Raw genomic sequence first — 26,029 nt, 5'->3', positions numbered from 1 at the left:
TCTTGGTCAGTTCAGCTCGGGAAATGCTGCCCTTGTTAATCTGCCGCTGTAGGCCGCTGCCTAATGGGCGCGTGAGAAAAAGTGAGCGAGAGTGTGAGAATATGTATAAAGCTTGTGGGAGGGGCATTTTATTAAATTCTTCTCTGTGTATGAGAAACTGTATTCCGGGTCTACAGTACGTGTCTTGGTGTGACTCACATGGAGGTGGCAATTGATCTGGTGGGTGTGGTTGTCCTCTTTGATATTGTGACAGATGATCCATCAATCTATCTGACAGGGATAGCATTAATCTCTCCCTCACTTTCTTTACAGCTCACTCCACTCCGGCCCATGAAGGACAGTCCTCTCCTCCTAGGACACATTGAGATTTATTAGAAGAGCTTTAGACTGAATATATGTACTCACAGCTTTATTAAAAGCTTTGGATTTGAAATGTATCCAGTCGTCAGGTTCAGTCTCCACCAAGGCGGTAAGACACACAAATAGGTGTACATGACAACTATGTAAAAAACTGAAACCAGATTAACAACACACAGCACAGAATAAATCCACACAGACACAATTTATGAAATAGTCACCTTCATTAAGCTCTCAAATGATTCATACTGTGCAGTTGACCTAATCTCAATGGGTCGACAAACATTCATTCAAAGGAAATTACAATGGTGTTTTGTTTAAACAATATCTAACACATTGGCCATGTGACAGAGTGTTGGCTGGTTGGCCTCGTGAAGTTGGCACAGATGAATGATCAAAAGGTACAGTACCAGTCAAAAGTTTGGACACACCTACTCATTCAAGGGTTTCTTTATTTTGACTATTTTCTACATTGTAGAATAACATCAAAACTATGAAATAACACATATGGAATCATGTAAACAAAAAAAAGTGTTTCCCATGTGTATCAAGAAAGGTTCACCAGCGAAAAGACATCCAGCCAACTTGGCACAACTGTGGGAAGCATTGGAGTCAACATCCATGTGGAATGACTTCAACGTTGTGTTTGAAGTTGTTTCAAACACAACACTCATCATGTAGTCTGAGATTTAGAGTGACCCATGTGTTGCGATTTCACATACCAAGGAGCTCTGATTAAGGCATCAATAAACTGGACTTCAACCAAGGCAAACCCGTGAGGTCACCTACTACAACTCAAAGATAACACAAACAAAACACATCAAATACTGATTTCTAATACTCCAGGTGTACCACGTTAGCTACACACCACAGAGCATTTCCTGAATAAAGTTATAGTTTTCTAATGATTTCACAGTGATGGTAATGGCATATGAAAATGCAGTCTGGAACCTGCCATTTAGTTTATTAAGTCAATGTCTATCATTTTGTGTTATATGGTTTGATAAAACAATAATGTCATTGTATGCTTGTGTCTATGGAAAGGTAATCATATAGCTGGAGAAACACAGTTACGTTTCTCAGCCTATCAAAATGGAATGCACAAGTAAAGAGCCAGGATGCCAATTTCCTAATGGAGCACCAACATAAATATTGCAGTTAATCATGATAAGACAGGAAGGTGAAAGGTTCGATGAAGGGTTGGTGTACCTGCCCTGTGGTGGACTGAGGAGGGGGAACAGGGTGCTCAGAACGAAAGGGCTGGTCAGGATTATGGAAGGCTTGAGGGCCACTACTTCTTGGCAATGGCAGCCACAGCTTTCTTGGCAGCGTCTTCCAGGTCGTTGGCGGCTACAATGGGCAGTCCACTCTCTGACAGGATCCTCTTGGCCTCCTGCACATTGGTCCCTAGAACACACACACACACACACACACACACACAGTGAATAGCCTACGACGTAGAAAGATGCATCTCACCAAACTGACTAAAAAGACACAGAACACAGGAGAAATTAACTGAACCCAATGACGGATGCACCAAAGAAGGATGCATGGCATAATTTATTGGTAAAATACAACACTGTCTGTGAAAGAGTGTGAAAGCCAGTGGTCTTGAAAAGGGCAGAGAACGTGTACTGTCTTCCATTGGCTGTGTGGGGAGGGTAGGAGGAGACAGGCAGCTGGTGGGGTCTCTGCTGATCTGATCATATCCCAGTGAAGCTCTAACCATGCAGACACACCCTGAGTCACTATAACCTTGGGGCCTACACTGGTTAACCAACAAAGCAATGATAGAGAAAAGAGAAGCGAAAGAGAGAGCTTACCCTTTGAAAAAAACTGAAGAGGGAAAAAAAAAGCTTAGAAAAAGCCAAATAATAGAAAGAGGCCAGCTGTTTATGTGGTGTTCACTGATTTCACAGGTGAGAACGGTACAGCAGGGAGGAGGGAATTTACATAACGCAGGTGTTCCACATTACTACAGTGTGCGTGTGTGTGTCCACGCGTCGGCTCGGCTCTCCTGGCTGGTGTGTAATTAAGATTGCATGATGTGTGCAATCTCAGGAGCTTGGCTGTCTAATCAATAGAAGCGGGAATTATATTACCGCCGCCACTTAACTCCTAATATTTCAGCACTTTTGTCCAGTGAGATAACACGTCATTCTAAACATATTTCTTGACTTCTGCACAAAACAATCAATTGTGTGATCTAAGTAGAGGAGGGGAAGGCCATGGGCAGTCACACAGCAAATAGGGTATCTAAGGTCCTTTTCGAACCAAAAATCGTAGCATATTATCCTCCGTCCTCTGTTAGATCTTCATCTCAAAGGGCACTGCTTTCACTCAGAGGCTCAATACACTGTCCTATCAACTTCATTTAGATTGACGAATCACAGGGATCATATTTCTGTGGAGGCCATGAACGGGGCAGGTAGCCTAGCCGTTAAGAGAGTTGGACCAGTAATGAAAGGTTGCTGGTTTGAATCCCCGAGCCGACTAGGTGACACATCTGTCAATGTGCCTTTTGAACAAGACACTTAACCCTAATTGCTCCTGTAAGTCGCTCTGGATAAGAGCGTCTGCTAAATTACTAAAATGTCAAATTCAATGTTATCAGCTGGTTAACAAATACAATCGGAGACAACAAACATTCCTTTGAATCTTTATATAGGTCTTCACACTGTACTGCTATACAATTGGTTTCTATACGGACAGAAATAGACATAGATACGGTATGAGGGAATATACTTGCTGGCTCTGTCTGGATTCCTAGAACTAATTCCTAGATCTAACACCAACAGACACTTTCTAACAATCTCACCATACATAGGGTTCAACAAACACACAGCTGGTCAAAAAACAAAACAGTGAGGGTTTGTGTGTTTCAGTGCCACTGTGTGACTGCAGAGGGGTGTGGAAAGAGTGCAGTTCCGGAGTGAGCAGCAGGGAGCAGTGTCTGTCTGTCTACAGCAGCAGCCCAGGCTACTGATACTGTACAGGTAGTGTGGTTTCACCTAGAGCCAGTAGGTGCTGCCGAAGACCTACTCACAGCCTGGCCTAGAGGAAACACCAGGAGAGACCTGTTCCTTTAAGAAGAGACACACTATATACAATTTCAGTAATCTTTCAGCAGGAAGGAACATTCACAATGTTACAGATAGAAATAGCCTACAGAATGGAATGAGTTCTACTGTGTGGAATAAATAACTGTTCGCTCTATGCAACAGTGTACTGAAAGAACATACATGGTCAATGCATCCTCCCATACACAGTACAAATAGTGTGTCAATGCAGTTTGTACGATGAGGACTGGCCCTGTCCTGGACCTTCAGCTGGGATGTCTGGGCTGTCAGCCTCCCTCCTGTGGCTGTAGTATGGGGCTCTAAACATGGCACTGGGACAGAGCAGGAGCTACACTGGCACCAGGAGCACCATGAGACCCAGCCCCAGCCAGCCCTGCATGAGATTTCATCTGATTATGATAATTCTCCTAAATCAGGCTGTAGCAGGAGCCTATTGTACCCTGGAGGACTGTCCGGCTGAGGGGACTACACTGCCACAGTCTGGGAACTGGAGGAGGAGGGAGGGCCCCCTGCTCTCTTTCTGTCACACTCCAATTCTAGTTACTCAGAGGCTATAGTTCCTTCCCTAAGTGTGCATGTTTGAGTGTCTGAGAGAGCGTGTGCTAGAGCGATAAAGGGAGAAGCGAGTGAGAGTTTATATTTGTGGTAATGAGCATGTGACAGGCATGCTGGTGTGTCTGTGAGTATGTGTGTGTGTGTTGGTCTGTAGCTAGATGGCAGTAGATGGTTCTATTTAAGCTATAATGACATTGTCAGGACTGACGGAGTCATTTCGACCTCAGCAGGACCACTAGTCCTTTTTTAATTACATTGGAAAATGGCTATATCCCCCCAGTATCCATTTAAGGAGAGACTGGCCTCCATGCCCAGACAGACGGATAGATAGATAGACAGGCAGACAGGCAGCAACATAATGGCTGTGTAAATCAATAGCAATGGTAATGGCTTGAAGGGAATAATCACTTTTTCACTAGACCCTGTGGTGAGTATAAGGGGAATTGTATTCACACACACAGACTCATGCATACACACAGACACATAACACAAACACTGAGGTCGGAGTCTCAAGGAGTACGCAGTAGTTCCTCATCGAGTACCTTAAATTTAGTGTGTGTTTGTGTGTATATTCGTTACAGCTTTATTCTAAAATGGATTAAATGTTTTTTCCCCTCACCATCTACACAAAATAGCCCATATTGACAAAGCAACAACAAGTTATACATTTTAGCAAACATTTCAAACTTAAATATCACAATTACAGACCCTTTACTTAGTACTTTATTGAAGCACCTTTGGCAGCGATTACAGCCTCTAGTCTTCTTGGCTATGACGCTACAAGCTTGGCACACCTGTATTTGGGGAGTTTCTCCCATTCTTCTCTGCAGATACTCTCAAGCTCTGTCAGGTTGGATGGGGAGCGTCGCTGCACAGCTATCGTCAGGTCTCTCCAGAGATGTTTGATTGGGTTCAAGTCCTCACTCAAGGACATTCACAGACTCAACCCAACGTCACTCCTGTGTGGTCTTGGCTGTGTGCTTAGGGTCGTTGTCGGGGCTCCCGAGTGGCGCAGCGGTCTAAGGCACTGCATCTCAATGCTAGAGGCATCACTACAGACCCTCGTTCGATTCCAGGCTGTATCACAACCGGCCGTTGTTGGGAGTCCCATAAGGCAGCGCACAATTGGCCCAGCGTCATCCGGGTTAGAGTTTGTCCGGGCAGGCCGAATTTGTTCTTAACTGACTTGACTAGCGGGCTGTCATCTGCGTTTTACTGAGGAGTGGCTTCCGTCTGGCCACTCGACCATAAAGGCCTGATTGATGTGCTGTAGAGATGGTTGTCCTTCTGGAAGGTTCTCCCATCTCCACAGAGGAACTCTGGAGCTCTGTCAGAGTGACCATCGGGTTCTTGGTCACTTCCTTGACCAAGGCTCTTCTCCCCCAATTGCTCAGTTTGGCCGGGTGGCCAGCTCTAGGAAGAGTCTTGGTGGTTTCAAACTTCTTCCATTTAAGGATTATGGAGGCCACTGTGTTTTTTATTTAACCAGGCAAGTCGGTTAAGAACAAATTCTTATTTTCAATGACGGCCTAGAGACAGTGGGTTAACTGCCTTGTTCAGGGGCAGAACGACAGATTTGTACCTTGTCAGCTCGGGAATTCGATCTTGCAACCTTTTGGTTACTAGTCCAACGCTCTAACCACTAGGCTACCTGGGGACCTTCAATGCTGCAGAAATGTTTTGGTACCCTTACCCAGATCTGTGCCTCGACACAAAGCTCTATGGACAATTCCTTCGACCACATGGCTTGGTTTTTGCTCTGACATGCACTGTCAACTGTGGGACCTTATATAGACAGGTGGGTGCCTTTCCAAATCATGTTTAATCAATTGAATTTACCACATGTGGACTCCAATCAAGTTGTAGAAACATCTCAAGGATGATCAATGGAACAGGATGCACCTGAACTCAATTTCGAGTCTCATAGCAAAGGGTCTGAATACTTATGTAAATAAGGTATTTCTGTTTTGTATTTTTAACCAATTTGCAAAAATGCACAAAACAAAACAAAAAAAACTTTTCTCTTTGTCATTATGGGGTATTGTGTGTGGATTGATTAGGGAATACTTTCAGAATGCACTGTACATCAGGTATGGCTACCGGAATTGGTGAGCTTGACAACCAGGTAAATCGGCAGTGTCCATCAATAAACTAAATGACCAATTAATGAAAGCCTGTCTATTCATACAACAACCACTGGCATCAACCTAACTCCACACCTTGTGGCACTCAGCCGTCAATAGAGAATTCAGAAAACAGCCAACCCCCACCTGTGACAAAAGGAGGCAGGCAGAGAAAAGGCTTGCCAATTAAAAGTGGTGGAGTTAATCCTACCTGATCCTGTTGTAGAGCTGCCTGCCATTATGGGGTCTGTGGTCAGCGCAGCTAGCACAGCCGATTGACTCTAACCAATCCCTCTCTTTGATGCCCCAGCTGTAATGACCACAGCTAAACCAAGGATTAAAACCCATCAGGGCTCTGTTTCTACCCAATGGTCATCATGACCTTCTGAGCCAGTCCCCAATTTAAGAGCCAGGGGCCGTTTGTTGCACGTTTGTGAAAAGCGAAACCGGCAATGAAATGTTCTATTCTTGTGTCTTCCAGGAAAACATATTGGCAGAGTGAACACAAAAACACATGTATGTGTGTGTGGTCCAACGGAATGTTGCTTCCTCCATTCAGGAAATTCAACCCCATCTATTGATTTTAAAGGGGAACTGCCCCCTAGAACCAACGTATCTGGTTATAATGGCCTGTGTCTCATTGATGAGCCAGAAATATAGTTGCAGTATCAGAATTGACTACACAGTGTAGGATAATTTTGGTCATAAAGTCAGTCTCGTCCAAAATGAGATCTGGAAGTGAGTGCGTCATGACGAGTATTGATGGGTTGGGTATAAATGACATACATGCCCACTTGTGCCAATGATGTCCAACTGCCCAGAGACAACAAGGTGTTGTCCGTCCCAACTGTCATGTGTCGTGGACATGTTGTCAAGTCTGGAATGCATGCACACTTGCTCGGCATAGGAGTGAAAATGGGCTTCCATAAAGTTGGTGCAAACTTCTAAAACATTCAACAATATTGTACAAGATGGCAAGGACGTTAGACAGCTTGCTATCAATAATGTTTCAACTCAAACTTGCTAAGAAGATCCCTGCTAACTAACGTTAGTTATGCAAGTTAGGTAGCTAGCCTATTTTATGAGAACAGGCATGTTGTTAGGGTTAGCACATGCTCTCGATAACTCAGGCCCTGGTGGTATTCTGCCTTTACTGTGATGGAACTTGGAGTCATGATCAAAGGCTAGGTTAGTAATAGCTAGCTAGCATTCGGGGGCTTCGTCTGCTACTAGTGCAACATGCCTGTTCTCATAAAAGTCTATTGTGTATACTGTTGGGCAAAATAAATAAATGAAGGGTGGTACTTGTCTAGTCTGAGTGTCTGTAAGCATTCAGCATCGTCATGTTACACAGCTGTTTGCATAGTAACGGCGTCAGCATCACGGCCTGAATCTAGTCTGTCCTTAGTTTATTAGTATAATTACTTCCAAACTAGAGATATACGTTTATGGAGTGATGATATTTTATTTAATTCACAGGCTACTTCCAAAATCTGGTGGATTTGTTGTTCAGCAGTGTTGAGGAACCCCCCCCCCCACCATATCAGGCAGTACGTGACCAGGCACCAGTCACACGTCAGGTCGGTCGCATTTGATCTGGTCCTAGGTCAGAATACTATGACGGGTCTGTCCTGGAATTCACCTTATAATCATTGACAATGTAATCAGTGCTGTATCAACTCTACCTTGTTTTTCTACAGATGGGGGACAGGAGTCATGGAGTCCCCTAACTAAAAAACTGGTTGATGCAGATGTCTGAACTGGGAGAGACCTTGCACTGCACAACAACTACACAAGACGCATCTATTACTCTTCATAATCTTTTGTTATTATTGAATGGAGGGGGGGCACTGTGTATTTTTCAAATATGTCAAGGAACTGTCTTATATGGTACACCATACGAAGGGATGACGACTAACATGTACCAACAGACAACATGCTATTTGGTACAGATTCTGAAATCGGCTGTGAATGACAATAGAAAGGGAAAGGAGGAAACTTAGTCAATTGTACAACTGAATGCATTCAACTGAAATGTGTCTTCCTCATTTAACCCAACCCGTCTAAATCAGAGAGGTGCGTGGGGCTGCCTTAATCGACATCCACGTCATTGGAGATGAGACAAGTGTAATATTTGCACATTGTTATATCAGCATGGAACTGTTACACTTGAAATGTATCAAAACACTTTGTTTAGAATATCTACATATACGGAGTTCACAAAACATTAAGGACACCTGCTCTTTCCATGACAAAGACTTACCAGGTGAATCCAGGTGGAAGCTATGATCCCTTATTGATGTTACATCCACTTCAATCAGTGTAGACAAAGGGGAGGAGACAGGTTAAAGAAGGATGTTTAAGCTTTGAGACAATTGAGACATGGATTGTGTCTGTGTACCATTCAGAGTGATAAAAAAGTAGAAGTGCCTTTGAAAGGGGTAGGGTAGGTGCCCAGCCACCGGTTTGTGTCAAAAACTGCAATGCTGCTGGGGTTTTCATACTCAACAGTTTCCCGTGTGTACCAAGAATGGTCCACCATGCAAACAACATCCAGCCAACTTGACACAACTGTGGGAAGCTTTGAAGTCAACACGGGCCAGCATCCCTGCGAAATGCTTTCGACACCTTGCGTCCATGCATTGACGAATTGAGGCTGTTTCAGGGCAAGTGGGGGTGCAACTCAATATTAGGAAGGTGTCCTTAATGTTTTGTACATTGTGTACGTTCAGAAATGGCACTCATCTCATATTACTCCTGAAGGAAACTTGCTCAGTAGCTACAGAGTGGTATGAGAAGAGTGCCATCTTCCTGCATTTCACATAACTGTATTTATTTAACTCTGCTTACTGGACCCATGGATTGAGGCAAACTCTGTCATATCCAGGATGAAGTGTGATACACTCCACCCCTCCTTCCACCTGACTGCACCTTTCCATAACCTGTAATACATTACATAGATAGAAGGGACTTCATCACCCCACTGGAGACTTGAAGACAGAACCTCACCCAGAGAGCTGTACAGGTCAGTGTGTGTTAGACAGCCAAATATTTAACATAGACCATAGAAATAGAATGGAATGTCATGCTAATTATTGGACAGCTGAAGTTCTACCAAAGGTGTGTATGCGCCTTGTTCTATCTGTGGTTGTACTCTACACAATGTATTTTCATTTGCTAGGTAAAGTGTAGGCATACAGTCTATAAGCAAATCAATATGATAGCCTATTTACAGCCTATTTACAGCAAACACACCCACTGATTTTTTGTTGACAAATGTATCTACACTCAAGCTGGGCGATAACATTTGTACAATGTTCACATGTAACCTACACCTGTAGGGATATTCATTCTGGCATTTGTCCCCCGGGAAAGATCTAACAGAGAACAAAGAGATGAGATCAAACTAGCCAGTTATAGAATATTTTGTTGTTGGACAGCTGAGCTGACTGAAGACAGTCCATGCTAAATATCAGCTAGCTAGATATACTAGCCAGCTGTAGCTATCCCCAAGCTATGCTCACTAGCTGCTGTCGGGTTGGCTAAACAAGGTCAGCGCAGGCTTTAGACGACACAGAGCAGAACTGAATTAGCAGATCACCTTGAGATGGAGAGTCAGTCAGGAGGGGGGGGAGTTCTCAACTTCAAAACCTCTCTCCTTAGCAGAACTAGCTTAGCTTACCTCATTGTTACTAAGTTACTCACTAACGTACACTCGTACATCGCCTTGGTCCGTACAATTGCCCTTATTTTAGCGCCCCAAAAACACAATACTTCCAGATCAACTGTAATGTCAATACCATTGTAAAGCACAATTTGTCCCCTTTCCAACAGAATCAATTACATGACCCGACGCTGCCCGTTTCTGTTTAATTCAACAAGACAATGAGCCCCGTCGGGTCTTTTTAAAAATGGCGGGTGGGGAAGCGAAACTAATGCGTGATAGTGAGAAGGAGAGGTGTCATGTGGGAAAATGGCTTTTTTTTCACTCGATCTGTCCAACTTATCACCTTATCGCCTCTAAAATGTAAATAAAACACTATAAAAGAGTTTATATAATATTTCATTACATACCTATTTGAAGGTTTGTGTCGAATTTGAATCGGGTTTTTAGGGCAGGGCTAAAGTGATCTTAGAAGTAAACAGCGGCTTTGAGAATGATGATCGCATGCAATGATGACGCAGAAAATGACTATGTATCCCCCCTTATCCCCGTCACTGTCCATTTCTTGGTTTTAAACGATGAGAGAAGTGCCACACCTGGTGGAGAGAGATTGTAAGACAGAAATAGTTGCTTTATGCGTGCTGTACGTTACGGCATGACACGTCAAGATGTAACGGAGGGTGCGTTTTTTCAACTTTTCTCCAGTACTATAGAGCCATTACCATGTCGATCAACGCATGAATAGAAACGTAGTTCACACCCCAGATTTTGACGTCAACACAGTCGCTACAGTCCCATTAGTTTTCTTTGTAGCCACGTATGAATGTTGCGGTTGCGCACATTTGTACAGAATGGGGTGAGATTACCTTACTGCCGTTGTTTGCTTGTTGTAATTGAATGGCAAAGACACACCCAAGAAACACCCACATTAAACCATTAAACCACACCCAAAAGACAACTTTCCTTTGAGCTTCAGTAATGGCTGCTGCACTTCTTACTTAGCACTGGAAGAAACACACGCAGTTTAGGAGAGTGCAGTTTACCTTTAACCCAACAACCTGCCTCTTAGCACTGTGTCCAAACAAAAGGAAGCCGGGTTTGTATAGCAACTGCCAGTAGTTAGATTTCCACCAAAACAAAAGGTAACCTGTATTTGTCTACATTTTAGCATGGCCAATACGTACACAGTTGGTCCTTTCCTCATTTTCAAAGAATGCTAAACTGCCCATACAGTATTTGTAGACTTACCTTATTGTAACTGGCCTGGTTGTGTCCCAGGAACAGTAGTGCTGACCTAAAAAGCATGGGGACGTGAGAGACAAATGGAGTGCTGTGAGCTAATGGAGAGAGTCCCCTGCTCTTTCTCTGGACAAGGCCAGTCAGCTGTTTCCTGCCAATTATCCTAATGACCAGCTGGGTCCCTCTGCAACGCCCAGGTGTCATAGCGACACACCGTAACGCACGGCAATACTGCCTTATTAGCATACGCAGGTGAGAGGCGACCCAATCAACGCCGTCTCCATTGTTATTCTGGTCGTCGTCGCTAACAAGCTCTGCTGAACGTGACACACGTGATAAATGGATTGTCTTCCTCACCAGTAAGAGGACCACACTGGACTGTCATATGAGAAAGAGGTCGTTCTAAAATAACTTACTTAAAACGGGAGTAGCTTACTGCACCGAATTCAAAAATACGATGGAGAGAATGAGACCCGTGTGAAATAACACAGACCGTTCATAGAAAGTGCTAAGGTGCAAGAAATGCAGGAAGTGATGCATGTGACACAAGAGTGGAGGAGAGGTAAAGAGTAGTGAAAGAAATATGGAGTTGAGTACAGATAGAGCACGTGGGTGGTAGTGTGTAGAACAGTCAAACAGTGTGTAGGTAGGGTGTAGAGTTGTGGTTGTAGCACCACCTGTACTGTACCCACCTTCCAGCCTGACAACCAGGGGAACTTTGAGCTCCAGCTCACGGCAAGCCTTGGTGATACCGTTGGCAATGATGGCACAGTTGACGATGCCCCCGAAGATGTTCACCAGGATGGCTTCCACCTGTGGCACAGACAACAGGAAATAGTTTTAATATAGTACTAAAGGAGGAAACATTCAGATTTATACAGTACTATACTGTTATTCTAAGCTGTACAGACCCCAATAATCAGTATTGCACATATTGATGTACCAAAAATGTATACAGTACTGTGAAAGGGCACGCAAAGAATAAAACAGTCAAACTCAGGACAGACTGTGTGATGTCTGGCGAGGCAGGGTGATTACACTAACACATAACACAGTAATTACCCTGGGCAGTTGTGTAGAACGCTGAGTGTGAGTAGGCAGGATTAATCCTGCATGTTTGTTTACAATCTCTGCTCATCTGTAAATGCTGCCGTGTGTGAACGGCGCGTGTGTGTGTGTGCGTGAGAGAGATCGAGAAAGAACGAGAGCGTTGTGTGTGAACGGCGCGTGTGTCTGTGTGCGTGAGAGAGATCGAGAAAGAACGAGAGCGTTGTGTGTGAACGGCGCGTGTGTCTGTGTGCGTGAGAGAGATCGAGAAAGAGAGAAAGAACGAGAGCGCTGTGTGTGAGAACCGTGTGTGTGTGTGTGTGTGTGGTAATGATGTTTACACACAGAGAAACAGGATCAGGGGCGGGTAGAGAGATATTAGGGATGCCCATGATACTTCATACAATAGACTGCACTAAGGCCAACAGGCCGTTCAATCTCTTAGGGCCACATCGCTGAAATCTACAGATCTGCGTGTGTATCAAACAAATGCAAGACTGTTTGCCATAGTGACCCCTGTTATGAATGTAATGTGAACAGACTGACGAAGAATTCCATTGTCGTTTGTTGTCTGTTATTCGTGCATTAAGGCAGTGAACATTGCATCTTCGCCATTGTATATGTCCTCTTTGAGGACACACTACAACACTGTACGTGTGTGCGTGTCAGACAGCCATATTAATGTGGAGCAGCTGTCATTCTCCAAGGAGAAGCAGTCCTCAGGTGGCTGTGTTGTTCATTACTGTCATCTGTGACTGATACCACACTATTAGAGACACAGCGCCATCACCAATAACACAGGGACAGCCCTGTCACAAAGACGCGTGCACACACACACATACACACACACACACACACAACATATTGGTTCTCCACAGAACATTCAGTCTACAGTGAGTGAGAGGCAGAGTGAGTGAGAGAGCTGGTGTGAGACAGACAGCTTCATTGGTTATATAAAACAGTTCCACTGTCTGCCTTACATCCTGCTAGGTTACATCTGAAGCAGGGCCTGAGTGTTCCTTTCTAAAGGTCCATGTTACCTCCACAGCCTGGGGGTGTGAGTGTGTGTTCCCCTTGGCCCTGGGTAGCTCTCGCCCCAGGCACAGACTAGTTTAATCCCGGCACTGCTTCTGCCCAGTCACAGCATTACATTCAGACAAAAATCACAGAGAAGGAGGGAGAGAGAGACAGAGGAGATAGCACTAGAAAGGAAGAGATACAGCGAGCTAGGGAGAGAAAGAGTGTGAGAGAGAGACGGACAGAGTGGGGACACAGGCTTCTGGTGGGTGAGATCTGTCAATACTCCAGGCTCTCTGCTAACCCTAGCCCGGCCATTGATCTCTCCCTGTAGATCATTAGATGATCTAGCTATACTCTGAGGACACCACATTGGGAAGGGTATATCTATGCATCAACATACATATCCCACTCGTATAACCTTGTAAAATGCCACTCAAGCAAACCTAATCAATGCCCATGATCTGACTTGTGAACCACTTTGGTGGCTCCCCAGTGTGGTTTATAGTGACAACACTTGTGGACAATACAACAATAGAAATTGTGTTCAGTAAGACAAGCACATCTCACAATCTTACCTTCACCCTGTGGTTTTGTCTGTTTCTGGCAACACACAGAGCGATTTAAGTTTCCCATGAACGCTAGGGGCTGATTGACAGGTCACAACTCAGGGTTGCTTGGGTAACGATCCAGCGACAAACTTGTGAATGTCCTGCTATTCAGTCTCCTCAACACTGGGGGGCAATAGAGACGCTGGTTCTGGAGCCCAGTACAACAAGCCCTATTCTGTGGCTATCAGCAGTACATTTTTCAATCCCGGCTCTATTGAGTAGCACTGCATTTTTACCATTCATGCGTCTCTTTATGACATCTACGTATAGTAAATGATACATCAGACATGATTTATGTATGCTAGCATGTAAGTAAAAACATTTTATATCATTATTTTATGGCTTTACCTCAGTGGAGTTTCGTAATTCAAAAACACGGGAAAAAGACTCCCAGGCCCCCAACCCATGTAAAGGGGATACATTTTTGCAACACTGTCTTTATGGTTGCAACAGAAAGATTTGAGACGTTAGGCTAAGTGGCTACTTTGCATGATGTATTGCTGTCTCTACCATCTTGCCGTTGTCTGTGTCCAATAACGTTTGTGCCCTGTTTTGTGCTGATCCCATGCTGTGTGTTGTGCTGCTGTCATGCTGTGTGTTGTGTTGCTGCCATGCTCTGTGTTGTGTTGTGTTGCTGCCATGCTCTGTGTTGTGTTGATGCCATGCTCTGTGTTGTGTTGATGCCATGCTCTGGGTTGTGCTGCTGCCATGCTGCGTGTTGTGCTGCTGCCATGCTGCGTGTTGTGCTGCTGCCATGCTGCGTGTTGTGCTGCTGCCATGCTGCGTGTTGTGTTGCTGCCATGCTGCGTGTTGTGCTGCTGCCATGCTGCGTGTTGTGCTGCTGCCATGCTGCGTGTTGTGCTGCTGCCATGCAGCGTGTTGTGCTGCTGCCATGCTGCGTGTTGTGCTGCTGCCATGCTGCGTGTTGTGTTGCTGCCATGCTGCGTGTTGTGTTGCTGCCATGCTGCGTGTTGTGTTGCTGCCATGCTGCGTGTTGTGTTGCTGCCATGCTGCGTGTTGTGTTGATGCCATGCTGCGTGTTGTGTTGATGCCATGCTGCGTGTTGTGTTGATGCCATGCTGCGTGTTGTGTTGATGCCATGCTCTGTGTTGTGTTGATGCCATGCTCTGTGTTGTGTTGATGCCATGCTCTGGGTTGTGTTGATGCCATGCTCTGGGTTGTGTTGATGCCATGCTCTGGGTTGTGTTGATGCCATGCTCTGTGTTGTGTTGATGCCATGCTCTGTGTTGTGTTGATGCCATGCTCTGGGTTGTGTTGATGCCATGCTCTGGGTTGTGCTGCTGCCATGCTGCGTGTTGTGCTGCTGCCATGCTGCGTGTTGTGCTGCTGCCATGCTGCGTGTTGTGCTGCTGCCATGCTGCGTGTTGTGCTGCTGCCATGCTGCGTGTTGTGCTGCTGCCATGCTGCGTGTTGTGCTGCTGCCATGCTGCGTGTTGTGTTGCTGCCATGCTGCGTGTTGTGTTGCTGCCATGCTGCGTGTTGTGCTGCTGCCATGCTGCGTGTTGTGTTGCTGCCATGCTGCGTGTTGTGCTGCTGCCATGCTGCGTGTTGTGCTGCTGCCATGCTGCGTGTTGTGCTGCTGCCATGCTGCGTGTTGTGCTGCTGCCATGCTGCGTGTTGTGCTGCTGCCATGCTGCGTGTTGTGCTGCTGCCATGCTGCGTGTTGTGTTGCTGCCATGCTGTGTGTTGTGCTGCTGCCATGCTGTGTGTTGTGTTGCTGCCATGCTGCGTGTTGTGTTGCTGCCATGCTGCGTGTTGTTGCCATGCTGCGTGTTGTGTTGCTGCCATGCTGCGTGTTGTGTTGCTGCCATGCTGCGTGTTGTGTTGCTGCCTTAGGACTCTTTATGTAATATTGTGTTGTCTCTCTTGTTCTGATGTTTGTTTAATCCTAGATTGTTATTACATTTGTTTGTATTTTTATTCCCAGCCCCCGTCCCCTCAGGAGGCATTTTGTCTTTTGTTAGGCTGTCAATGTAAAATCAGAATTTGTTCATAACTGACTTGCCTAGTTAAAATAAAGGTTAAATAAAAAAATAAAGTGTTATCACAGCTTGATTCTAATGTTGAGATTGCAAACCAAATATCTATTGTTCAGCTACACACAGAACATCTCAGGACCCCGAGCGTGGGCGAAAGAAACTGTAAAACCACTGTCGTACTGAGTGAAGTAACAATGAAACACAAATCCAGAACACTGTGACTCCCTCAGTTACTAACCACAGAGGTAGAATAGAAAGCTGAAAAGCAGTGCTGTGGGTTACAGAGGCGATACACTAGGTAGGCGATACACTAGGTAAGCACACATGACCACCTGCAGTCACACGACACCACTATGAGCACTTAAAAGTCTAAAACACACAGCGAAGCTCCTGGTATCCTCTGTGTTCATGAACTGGATGAAGATAATACAATACCACATAACAACATGTTACTTCACATCAAGCTTCAATGAGCTTTATACTGCGAGGGGATAACGTGACATATCCACCACCAATGTGTTGCACCTGGGTGATGCACAACAGCCATTTTGCACCTGAATGTGTACTACATATTTGCCAGGCCTACAGTCGTGGCCAAAAGTTGAGAATGACACATATATTAATTTTCAAAGTCTGCTGCCTCTGTTTGTATGATGGCAATTAGCATATACTCCAGAATGTTATGAAGAGTGATCAGATGAATTGCAATTAATTCCAAAGTCCCTCTTTTCCATGCAAATGAACTGAATCCCCAAAAAACATTTCCACTGCATTTCAGTCCTGCCACAAAAGGACCAGCTGACATCATGTCAGTGATTCTCTCGTTAAAACCTCTTAAGTCGACCCTCTACTTTTTCGAACATTCTGTTAAAAATCGCACAACATTTCGGGGTCCTGCTACTCATGCCAGGAATATAGTATATGCATATGATTAGTATGTGTGGATAGAAAACACTCTCACGTTTCTAAAACTGGTTAAATCACCGCTGTGACTATAACAGAGTGTCTGTTTCATCGAAAAGCGCAAGAAAAACTGATCACTGAAAACTGAAAAAAATATCCATGCGCCACTTGCATGTATTGTTCAAGGGGCACGAAATTAAATAGGGCCGAGATTGCAAGTCCTACAGCTTCCACACGATGTCACCACTCTCGTCAATTGCCTTCTCGTTGTTTCTTGGTCAAACGAGGAAGAGAGACCACTTTCCATCCGGTTTCCGACAGGACGTTTTGGAAGAGAGATTTCGGAAGATGATTTGAAAGCGTGGAGCTATTGAATACACATCGCCTCGTGATCAATTTGATAGATTATTAACGTTTACTAATACCTAAAGTTGGATTACAAAAGTATTTCGAAGTGTTTTGTGAAAGTTTATCGTCGACTTTTTTAATTTTAAAAAATGACGTAGCGTTTTGAAACTGTCTTTTTTTCTGAATCACAGTTTCCATAGATGGATATTTTGGGTATATATGGACCGATTTAATCGAAAAAAAGACCCAATAGTGATGTTTATGGGACATATAGGAGTGCCAACAAAGAAGCTTGTCCAAGGTAATGAAAGTTTTATATTTTATTTCTGCTATTTGTGTAGCGCCGGCTACGCTAATTCTTTTGTTTACGTCACCTTCAGGTATTTCGGGGTGTTGCATGCTATCAGATAATAGCTTCTCATGCTTCTCATGCTTTCGCCGAAAAGCATTTTAATAATCTGACTTGTTGGCTAGATTCACAACGAGTGTAGCTTTAATTCAGTGCCCTACATGTGTGTTTTGATGAACGTTTGAGTTTTAACGAGTGCTATTAGCATTTGGCGTAGCGCATTTGCATTTCCAGATGCCTAGATGGGACGTCTGCGTCTCAGGTCGACGCAAGAGGTTAACACAGGTGTGAGTGTTGACGAGGACAAGGCTGGAGAGCACTCTGTCATGCTGATTGAGATTGAATAACAGACTGGAAGCTTCAAAAGGAGGGTGGTGCTTGGAATCATTGTTCTTCCTCTGTCAAATATGGTTACCTGCAAGGAAACACGTGACGTCATCATTGACGCACAAAAAGGGCTTCACAGACAAGGATATTGCTGCCAGTAGGATTTGACCTAAATCAACCATTTATCAGATCATCGAGAACTTCAAGGAGAGGGTTTCAATTGTTGTGAACAGAGTTTCAGGGCGCCCAAGAAAGTCCAGCAAGCGCCAGGACAGTCTCCTAAAGTTGATTCAGCTGTGGGATTGGGGCACCACCAGTACAGAGCTTGCTCAGGAATGGCAGCAGGCAGGTGTGAGTGCATCTGCACGCACAGTGAGGCGAAGACTTTTAGAGGTTAGCCTGGTGTCAAGAAGGGCAGCAAAGAAGCCACTTCTCTCCAGGAAAAACATCAGGGACAGACTGATATTATGCAAAAGGTACAGGGATTGGACTGCTGAGGACTGGGGTCAAGTCATTTTCTCTGTTGAATTCTCTTTCCGATTGTTTGGGTCACCCGGGAAAAAAGCTTGTCGTCCGGAAAAGACAAGGTGAGCGCTACCATCAGTCCTGTGTCATGCTAACAGTAAAGCATCCTGACACCATTCATGTGTGGGGTTGCTTCTCAGCCAAGGGAGTGGACTCACTCACAATTTTGCCTAAGAACACAGCCATGAATAAAGAATAGTACCAACACATCCTCCGAGAGCAACTTCTCCCAACCATCCAGGAACAGTTTGGTGACAAACAAAGCATTTTCTAGCATGATGGAGCACCTTACCATAAGGCAAAAGTGACAACTAAGTGGCTCGGGGAACAAAACATTGATATTTTGTTGTCCATGGCCAGGAAACTCCCCAGACCTTAATCCCATTGAGAACTTGTGGTCAATCCTTAAGAGGCGGGTGGACAAACAAAAACCCATAACTTCTGACAAACTCCAAGCATTGATTATGCAAGAACGGGCTGCCATCAGTCAGGATGTGGCCCAGAAGTTAATTGACAGCATGCCAGGGTGGATTGTAGGGTTAACACTGCAAATATTGACTCTTTGCATCAAATTCATGTAATTGTCAATAAAAGCCTTTGACACTTATGAAATGCTTATAATTATACTTCAGTATTCCATAGTAACATCTGACAAAAATATCTAAAGACACTGAAGCAGCAAACTTTGTGGAAATTAATATTTGTGTCATTCTCAAAACTTTTGGCCACGACTTTATATACTGTACTGATGACTTAAGAGACTAGGCGCTGCAGTAGAACCACAGAGCATCGCCACCGTAGACCTGAGCCTTTAAATGTCACACTGATTAATGGCAGAAGTGAATTGGAGTAAAGTTAGGGTTAATCCCTTTAGTTCAATTGCTTTCAAGCAAAAGTCCATTTTAAATTTGATCCAGCCGATACCAGCGCAGACTCAAACTCTAACCATCACACTAAAGATCAATTCAAATCCACTCTGACGCAATCCTAAACCTCCCAGACCTCTAAGATCAGAGTACATTGTACTATACTCTGATTACCCCCGTGATACAGGAGCCGCTTTGGAAACATTACCATTTGAGTTAGGATAAACATGTGCTATTTCTTGATTCGGTGCAGGGCAGAAAGGAATAAAGCATATTGTACCAGTATCCTTTGAGAACCTTGGTGCCTTTACCGTATGAGGAGTACTTTCTGGTCCAGTGAATGATTAAACATAACAGGATCATAACAGCCACCGCTCCAATACCCTGTCAAGGCTCTTTCACAACTGGGAAAGGGCTTCACTGGAGAAACAGTCTTTTCAGACTCTATTATCCAGCCTGCTAACTGCATTTAAGACATGAAAAGTGGCCTGGAAGATTCTACACTGACAGAGGAACTGGCATTTCCCCAGTGTCAATGCATTTTATAAAACACATTTATATTTTATGTTCAACACACAGAGGATGAATGTCATGATTACCATCACTGACAGGTGATACTAGTAAACACACAACATTATAACCCCACAAGTCAAAATTCTACCTGTTTGATACCTACAAAATGGACATAAGAAACCATACTATTCTCCCCTATAGACTTGTCAACACCTAAAAACGTATTTCCAACCGTTCATTTTAACTAACCAGCATTGTATTTGGTCTGGCTGCTGCAGTGATCCCTGTGGTGAGTGTGTACTGCTGAATTATCACTCCGACACACATTTAGCATTGTGCTTCACACTAACAGCAGTCTACCACTGTTGACCACTGCTAATCTGTCAGAAGAAACTCTCTCCCTTTGTTACAACCTAGCAAATTGTGCAGAAATTTTTGGAACTCCTTGGTCTCTCTGTGGCCTATTAAGGGCATTGTTCTGCTTTATCTGGTGACAGCAGCCTCCTCTGACAGGCCTGCTGGTCCTGGCCTGTTTATTCCTGCTCCTCCACAGGGCTCCAGTGCCCAGCCTAGGGGTTAAAGGTTAATATGCAGCCTTTCCAAATGAAGACGGGGCCTATAGGCACTAATCCTCCATCTTCAAATGAGCAGTTTTCTGTTGTGGGATGGGGCCCAATTCTATTTAGGTCCCCACGTCCTCCCACAGGACACACCCCTTTAGTGTTAACAGAGCCAATTCGGATAGGTTCTGATAGGTGAGCACAACAGTTTGGAAGCGCCACTTCCCCTATTCCTTCAATAGGCTAAGACATCACCATATAAAGTAGAAATGGGGCTCCCAGTTCTAACCAAAAACACAGATTGAACTCACTTCCCAAAATTACTGTTACTTCTGAGGTCACAACACATACATGGTCAGGCATACAACACGCATACACAGCCTGCATATTAAATGGCATATGTACGTGTGTGTTTAGTTCAACAAACTGCAATTTGGCCTGGACGATAAGACAGTTCATTTGATGTAGTTCTTTGTATCCTTCTGGCTTTTTATTTTGGCACCATCTTGTCAAATCTAAGGGCTATTTTTTCTCCCTGCAAATGCATTCCCTGTGGTGTGCTACTCCTCTGGCACTGGGCCAGGGGAGATGGAGAGAGAGAGAAGGAGAAAGGGAGAGATGGAGAGAGGGAGAAGGGCGGCGAGGTGCAGTGCGGGTCGTGGCTCCTATTGAATGCTGGGATTGAGCCTGGCGAAGCAGGATAAGAGGGAAATAATTATCTAGCCTGTTGAAGCATGACAGCTCCTCCTCGCCCAAAGTGAAAGAGATGGAGCATTATGTCAAAGAAGCCTGCTCACAAACAGACATCTTGACACCACCATCTGAATTTTCACTTCATGTTAAGGAACCCTCTGCAACTGACAACTGCCAGAGACTTTCAAGTTCCTTGATGTCCACACGGTCCAAACACACCAAGACAGTCGTGAAGAGGGCACGACAACACCTTTTCCCTCTCAGAAGACTGAAAATATTTGGCATGGGTCCCCAGATCCTCAAAAAGTCCTACAGCTGCACCATCGAGTGCATCCTGACCAGTTGCATCACCACCTGGTATGGCAACTGCTCGGCATCTGACCGTAAGGCGCTACAGAGGGTAGTGCGTACGGCCCAGTACGTCACTGGGGCCAAGCTTCCTGCCATCCAGGACCTATATACTAGGCGGTGTCAGAGGAAGGCCCAAACAATTGACCCCAGTCAGAGGAAGGCCCAAAAAATTGACAGACTCCAGTCACCCAAGTCATACAAGGTTCTCTCTGCTAACGCACGGCAAGCGGTACGGAGCGCCAAGTCTAGGACCAAAAGGTTCCTTAACAGCTTCTACCCCCAAGCCATAAGACTGGCCACCAGACTATTTACATTGATCCCCCCCCCCTCCATTTGTTATGTACACTGCTGCTTCTCACTGTTTATTATCTATGCATAGTCACTTCACCCCTACCTACATGTACAAATTACCTTGACTAACCTGTACCCCCACACACTGACTGTACCGGTACCCCCTGGGAAGCCTCGTTATTGTTATTTTATTGTGTTACTTTCCTCAACTCTTTCTTGAACTGCACTGTTGGTTAAGGGCTTGTCAGTAAGCCTTTCACTGTAAGGTCTACACTTGTTGTATTCGGTACATGTGACAAATAGTTTGATTTGATCGATGGGGGACATCTCTACCGACACAGGGAAAGCTAGCTTTACTGCATCTTTTACAGGGTTAACTGCATATATACTGCAAACACTGTCCCTCTGAGTAATACTTTAGATAAACAAATGTGTGCAAATGCCATTTGGAAGGTATTTGCATATATGAAAGTATGGAAACTGTAGTTAGAAAACTGGTTGTAGAAGAGGTTATATGATTCTGTACAGCACCATTCTCTAATTTCTTCCAAATCCATTTCCTTTTACTGGAAAAACCAAGCATTTCCAGGGAAGGTGACAATCAATGTCATGACACACTGGAAACCATTCATTGCATTTGTCTTCACTAGATACCAAGAAGCATGAACGTCAACACGTTTGTTGAGCCCTGACATGACCTAACACTGACATAATACAAATCAAACAACATGTCTTATCCTATACAATATGTCCACTCTCTCTCTCTCTCCTGTGACATCCAGCTGTCCCTGTGCTGTGAAATCTGAAGATGTCCTTCTGTTCCTCAGGCCCCCCTGCCACGTGAACTTGCCTAGGCACAGCCAGCACGCTTCTCCTCTCTTCGCTGAAGAAACCAATCAAGGCAGAAATGAGTTTGCGGCGAGCCAGGAGAGGCGAAGGTGGAGAATGGAAGTGAAAGTAAGGGGGGTGGATGGGGGGACATTCCCTGTGAATTGATACCAGAGCCGGTCATTTCCGGCTCAAGGTCTCGCTCGTGACAGAGCGCGGGGGGGGCAAACCCATCACCCAATGTGTAAGGCCGTACTTTCACTCAGACACTCGTTCTGTTTTCAACACGCTCGTCAATATGGCCAACACAAAGTAGCTAACAAGATTGTGCTTCTTTTTTTTTAATGCAGGAAATGTTTTTTTTTTTTTAATTGTCTAAGCATTGTATTGTAGACTGTGGCTATATCTATCAGGTCTATTGAGCATTTATTTATTAGGCTGAGCTATATCAGCAATTTCATTATTTTGTATGTTTCAGTTTCCCTCCGTTTCATCAAACAGTGGAGGTTTATTGAAGCCTCTCTCTGACGCTTACAGTTACATACACCTTAAGGAGGACAATACAGTAAGAAAACTCAGACTTTAAACCACAGGTTTAAACACGCACCAATACACTCCAGCATACAGACACACACACACTCAAAATGGGTTGTATGTTATAAAACCTGACATTCATATTTGTCTTTACTTATCGAATGTTGAATCCTTCAGAATCAATGAGTAATAATAAGTGCTCTACCAGTATACAGACAACAGACAGATTTCTGAAGGTTGTGGTAGGGGATAGACATCATGGTGGAGGTAAATGCAAAGCACGGCATTTCATCTGTTGACACAATAGGGCCGTTTATGGTAGACAGTCACCCGTTATGCATGACTGACATACAGGGAAGAGACCAGGGATAAAGTGGAGTAAATACTCCCAATGACATTGGAGTGTCTCATTATGATATTCAAGCAGCGTTAGACCAACCCAATAAACCAATTCCAATTTGTACTTCTGCACCCCCATCTATCCCATCCTGACTGCACCATCACAGCCCCAGCCTCTGATCTTTCTCCCATTACACTGCCCTTCCCCAGGCCACATCATTCATATTCTCCCTATGCTACCAGGCCCATCAGCAGCCAAAAGCATGCACTGGATGCTCAGAGGCCATGCACAAGGGCCCCTGGGGGCCTCATCAAGTCTGGAACCTGACTTTGTAGCAGACGGTGAAGTGCACTTCACCTATGCCTTTGTCATGGAGATGGCACTGTGTTGGATAGTGTCTTTGTTGTAGGGATTGAAGTGCTGATTATAACACAGAGGCAGTGGGCATATCTCATGGTGCCGTCTGTCGAACGGCCCTGCACTCTTTCAAGTCCTTCAGCGGTTTGCCATCCATTGTTTTTTTTATCAGATGGGAGGACAGAAATAGGTGAACACCAAATGGCTCTAGACCCAAAGCCAAAATTAGCAACAGTTATCCAGGCTTTAGGGTTAGACATTTGACACTAGAATAGTTTCATGGGAAATATATCTACTGTCAATATGTCCTGAAGAAGAACGCAAGCATTTCTAAAGTGAGAGTGCAGAAGGGCTAATATTAGCCAAATATGAGAAGAGTAGTGAGAGAGATTAAGTGGGACAACACTTGAGGTCAAATGCTCACAGAAATAGGGGCAGACAGGAGGACAAGAGTGGGCAACAGGGGGATGACATGAAAGACAAGACAATGAGAGAGGGAGACTGGCAGCAGGCAGACAGCACAGGAGTGAGAGAAGGGAGCACAGAGACCAGTACTGGCAGGGGACGTTGTCAGCCAGGGATGTAGAACTCATTTCCTGCTGCTCACCTCGGGATCTTGTGCATGTTCTCTCTCTCTCTCTCTCTCACACACACACACACACACACACACACACACAGAGCTGCCATGACGCTATGCATTAGATTTGAGAAATGCGGACACTGTAAAACAGGCCTATTATTCATCCCGAGAGGGCGGCATCTCACCGCTGACAGGCAGACAAACATTTCTCAACCCCTTCACCAAGGGTTAATGGCTGTCGATCATTGAGGGATGACAAGGGAACAACAGAGATATGCAGGGCCACGTGTGCAGACATACACACAGTATTCCTCCATTCAAAGCACTACTGTATGATGGAAGTCAGCAATGTCTAGATTAGACTGGAAAGGGAAAAACAGACAGCCACACAAACACAGCCCTTCAGTGTTCCCCTGTATACATTTAGCAGTGACGGTGTCACATCCTGTCACTGGCCTACACACAATAACCCATTAACGTCAAAGTGGAATGATGTTTTCCAACATTTTTACAAATTAATAAAAAAATGAAAAGCTGAAATGTCTTTAGTCAATAAGTAATCAACCCCTTTGTTATGGCCAGCCTAAATAAGTTCAGGAGTAAATACTTGATGAACAAGTCACGTCATAAGTTGCATGGACTCACTCAGTCTGCAATAACAGTGTTTAACGTGATTTTTGAATGACTACTTCATCACTGTACCCCACACATACAATTATCTGTAAGGTCCCTCAGTCGAGCAGTGAATTTCAAATACAGATTCAACCACAAAGACCAGGGAGGCTTTCCAATTCCTCACAAACAAGAAAAACCTATTGGTAGGTGGGTTAAAAAAAGCAGACAATGAATAGCAGACAATAAGAGATTAATTTATTTCAACATTTCAACAGGGCAATAACCTAACACACAAGGACAAATCTACAATGGAGTTGCTTACCAAGAAGACAGTGAATATTCCTCAGTGGACACGTTACAGTTTTGAATGAAATCTATTTGAAAATCTGTGTTAAGACCTGAAAATGGTCTAGCAATGATCAACAACCAATTTGACAGAGCTTGAAGAATGTTGAAAAGAATAATGGGCAAATGTTGCACAATCCAGGTGTGGAAAGATCGGAGACTTATCCAGAAAGACTCACAGCTGTAAACGCTGCCAAAGATGCTTTTTAAAAGCATTGAGTCATGGGTGTGAATACTTATTGTGAATTAGATATTTCTGTATTTCATTTTCTATAAATTTGCCAAAATGCACACACAGCTGCAGAAGTATTAGGACAGTGAAACTTGTTTTGGTTTTGAAATGATACAATGACAATGAGGTTAAAGTTTCCATCCATATCGGGTGAAACGTTTAGAAGCTACAGCACTTTTTGTACATAGTCCGCCCATTTTAGGGGACCAAAAGTATCGGGACAAATTCACTTACATGTGTATTAAAGTAGCAAAACGTTAAGTATTTGGTCCCATATTCTTAGCAGGCAATGACTACATCAAGCTTGTGACTCTACACATGTGTTTGATACATTTGCTGTTTGTTTTGGTTGTGTTTCAGATTATTATGTGCTCAAAAGAAATTCATGATAAATATGTTTGCTACCATGATTATGGATAGTCCTGAATTAATTGTGAATAATGATGTAAGAAAAGTTAGACGCACCAATACTATACCCGCAAGACATGCTAACCTCTCACCATTACAATAAGAGGGGAGGTCAGCATGATTTTTATGCCTCCAACTTTCCCACTCATTATTATTCATGATTCATTCAGGATGATCCGGAATCATGGTAGCATCCGAAATGACACTACATTAACCGTAGATTTTTATTGGGCACAAAATAATCTGAAACACAACAAAAACAAACAAATGACACTTTGAAGAGTCCGTGACCCAACAAATCCTATAAATGTGTACAGTCACAAGCATGATGTAGTCATTGTGTGCTAGGAATATGGGACCAAATACTTCCC

At 44.2% G+C, this 26,029-nt stretch overlaps 1 protein-coding gene across 1 annotated transcript in view; it reads right to left on the bottom strand.

Annotated features, from left to right (window-relative positions):
- Positions 1–562: 562 nt before the first annotated feature.
- The window catches only part of LOC112254430 (succinate--CoA ligase [GDP-forming] subunit beta, mitochondrial), a 127,360-nt gene continuing 101,893 nt past the window's right edge, over positions 563–26,029 (bottom strand). Inside the window, exons 10-11 of the mRNA XM_024427011.2 lie at positions 11,711–11,831; positions 563–1,764 (exon numbers count right to left, since the gene is read on the bottom strand). Coding sequence (XP_024282779.1) covers positions 1,649–1,764; positions 11,711–11,831 — 237 coding nt within the window. The 3' untranslated portion in view covers positions 563–1,648. The remainder of the gene's footprint in view (positions 1,765–11,710; positions 11,832–26,029) is intronic.

The sequence above is a fragment of the Oncorhynchus tshawytscha genome, linkage group LG07, assembly GCF_018296145.1.
Source record: "Oncorhynchus tshawytscha isolate Ot180627B linkage group LG07, Otsh_v2.0, whole genome shotgun sequence".
Classification (NCBI taxonomy): domain Eukaryota; kingdom Metazoa; phylum Chordata; class Actinopteri; order Salmoniformes; family Salmonidae; genus Oncorhynchus; species Oncorhynchus tshawytscha.
This window is presented reverse-complemented; position numbering and strand designations above follow the sequence as displayed.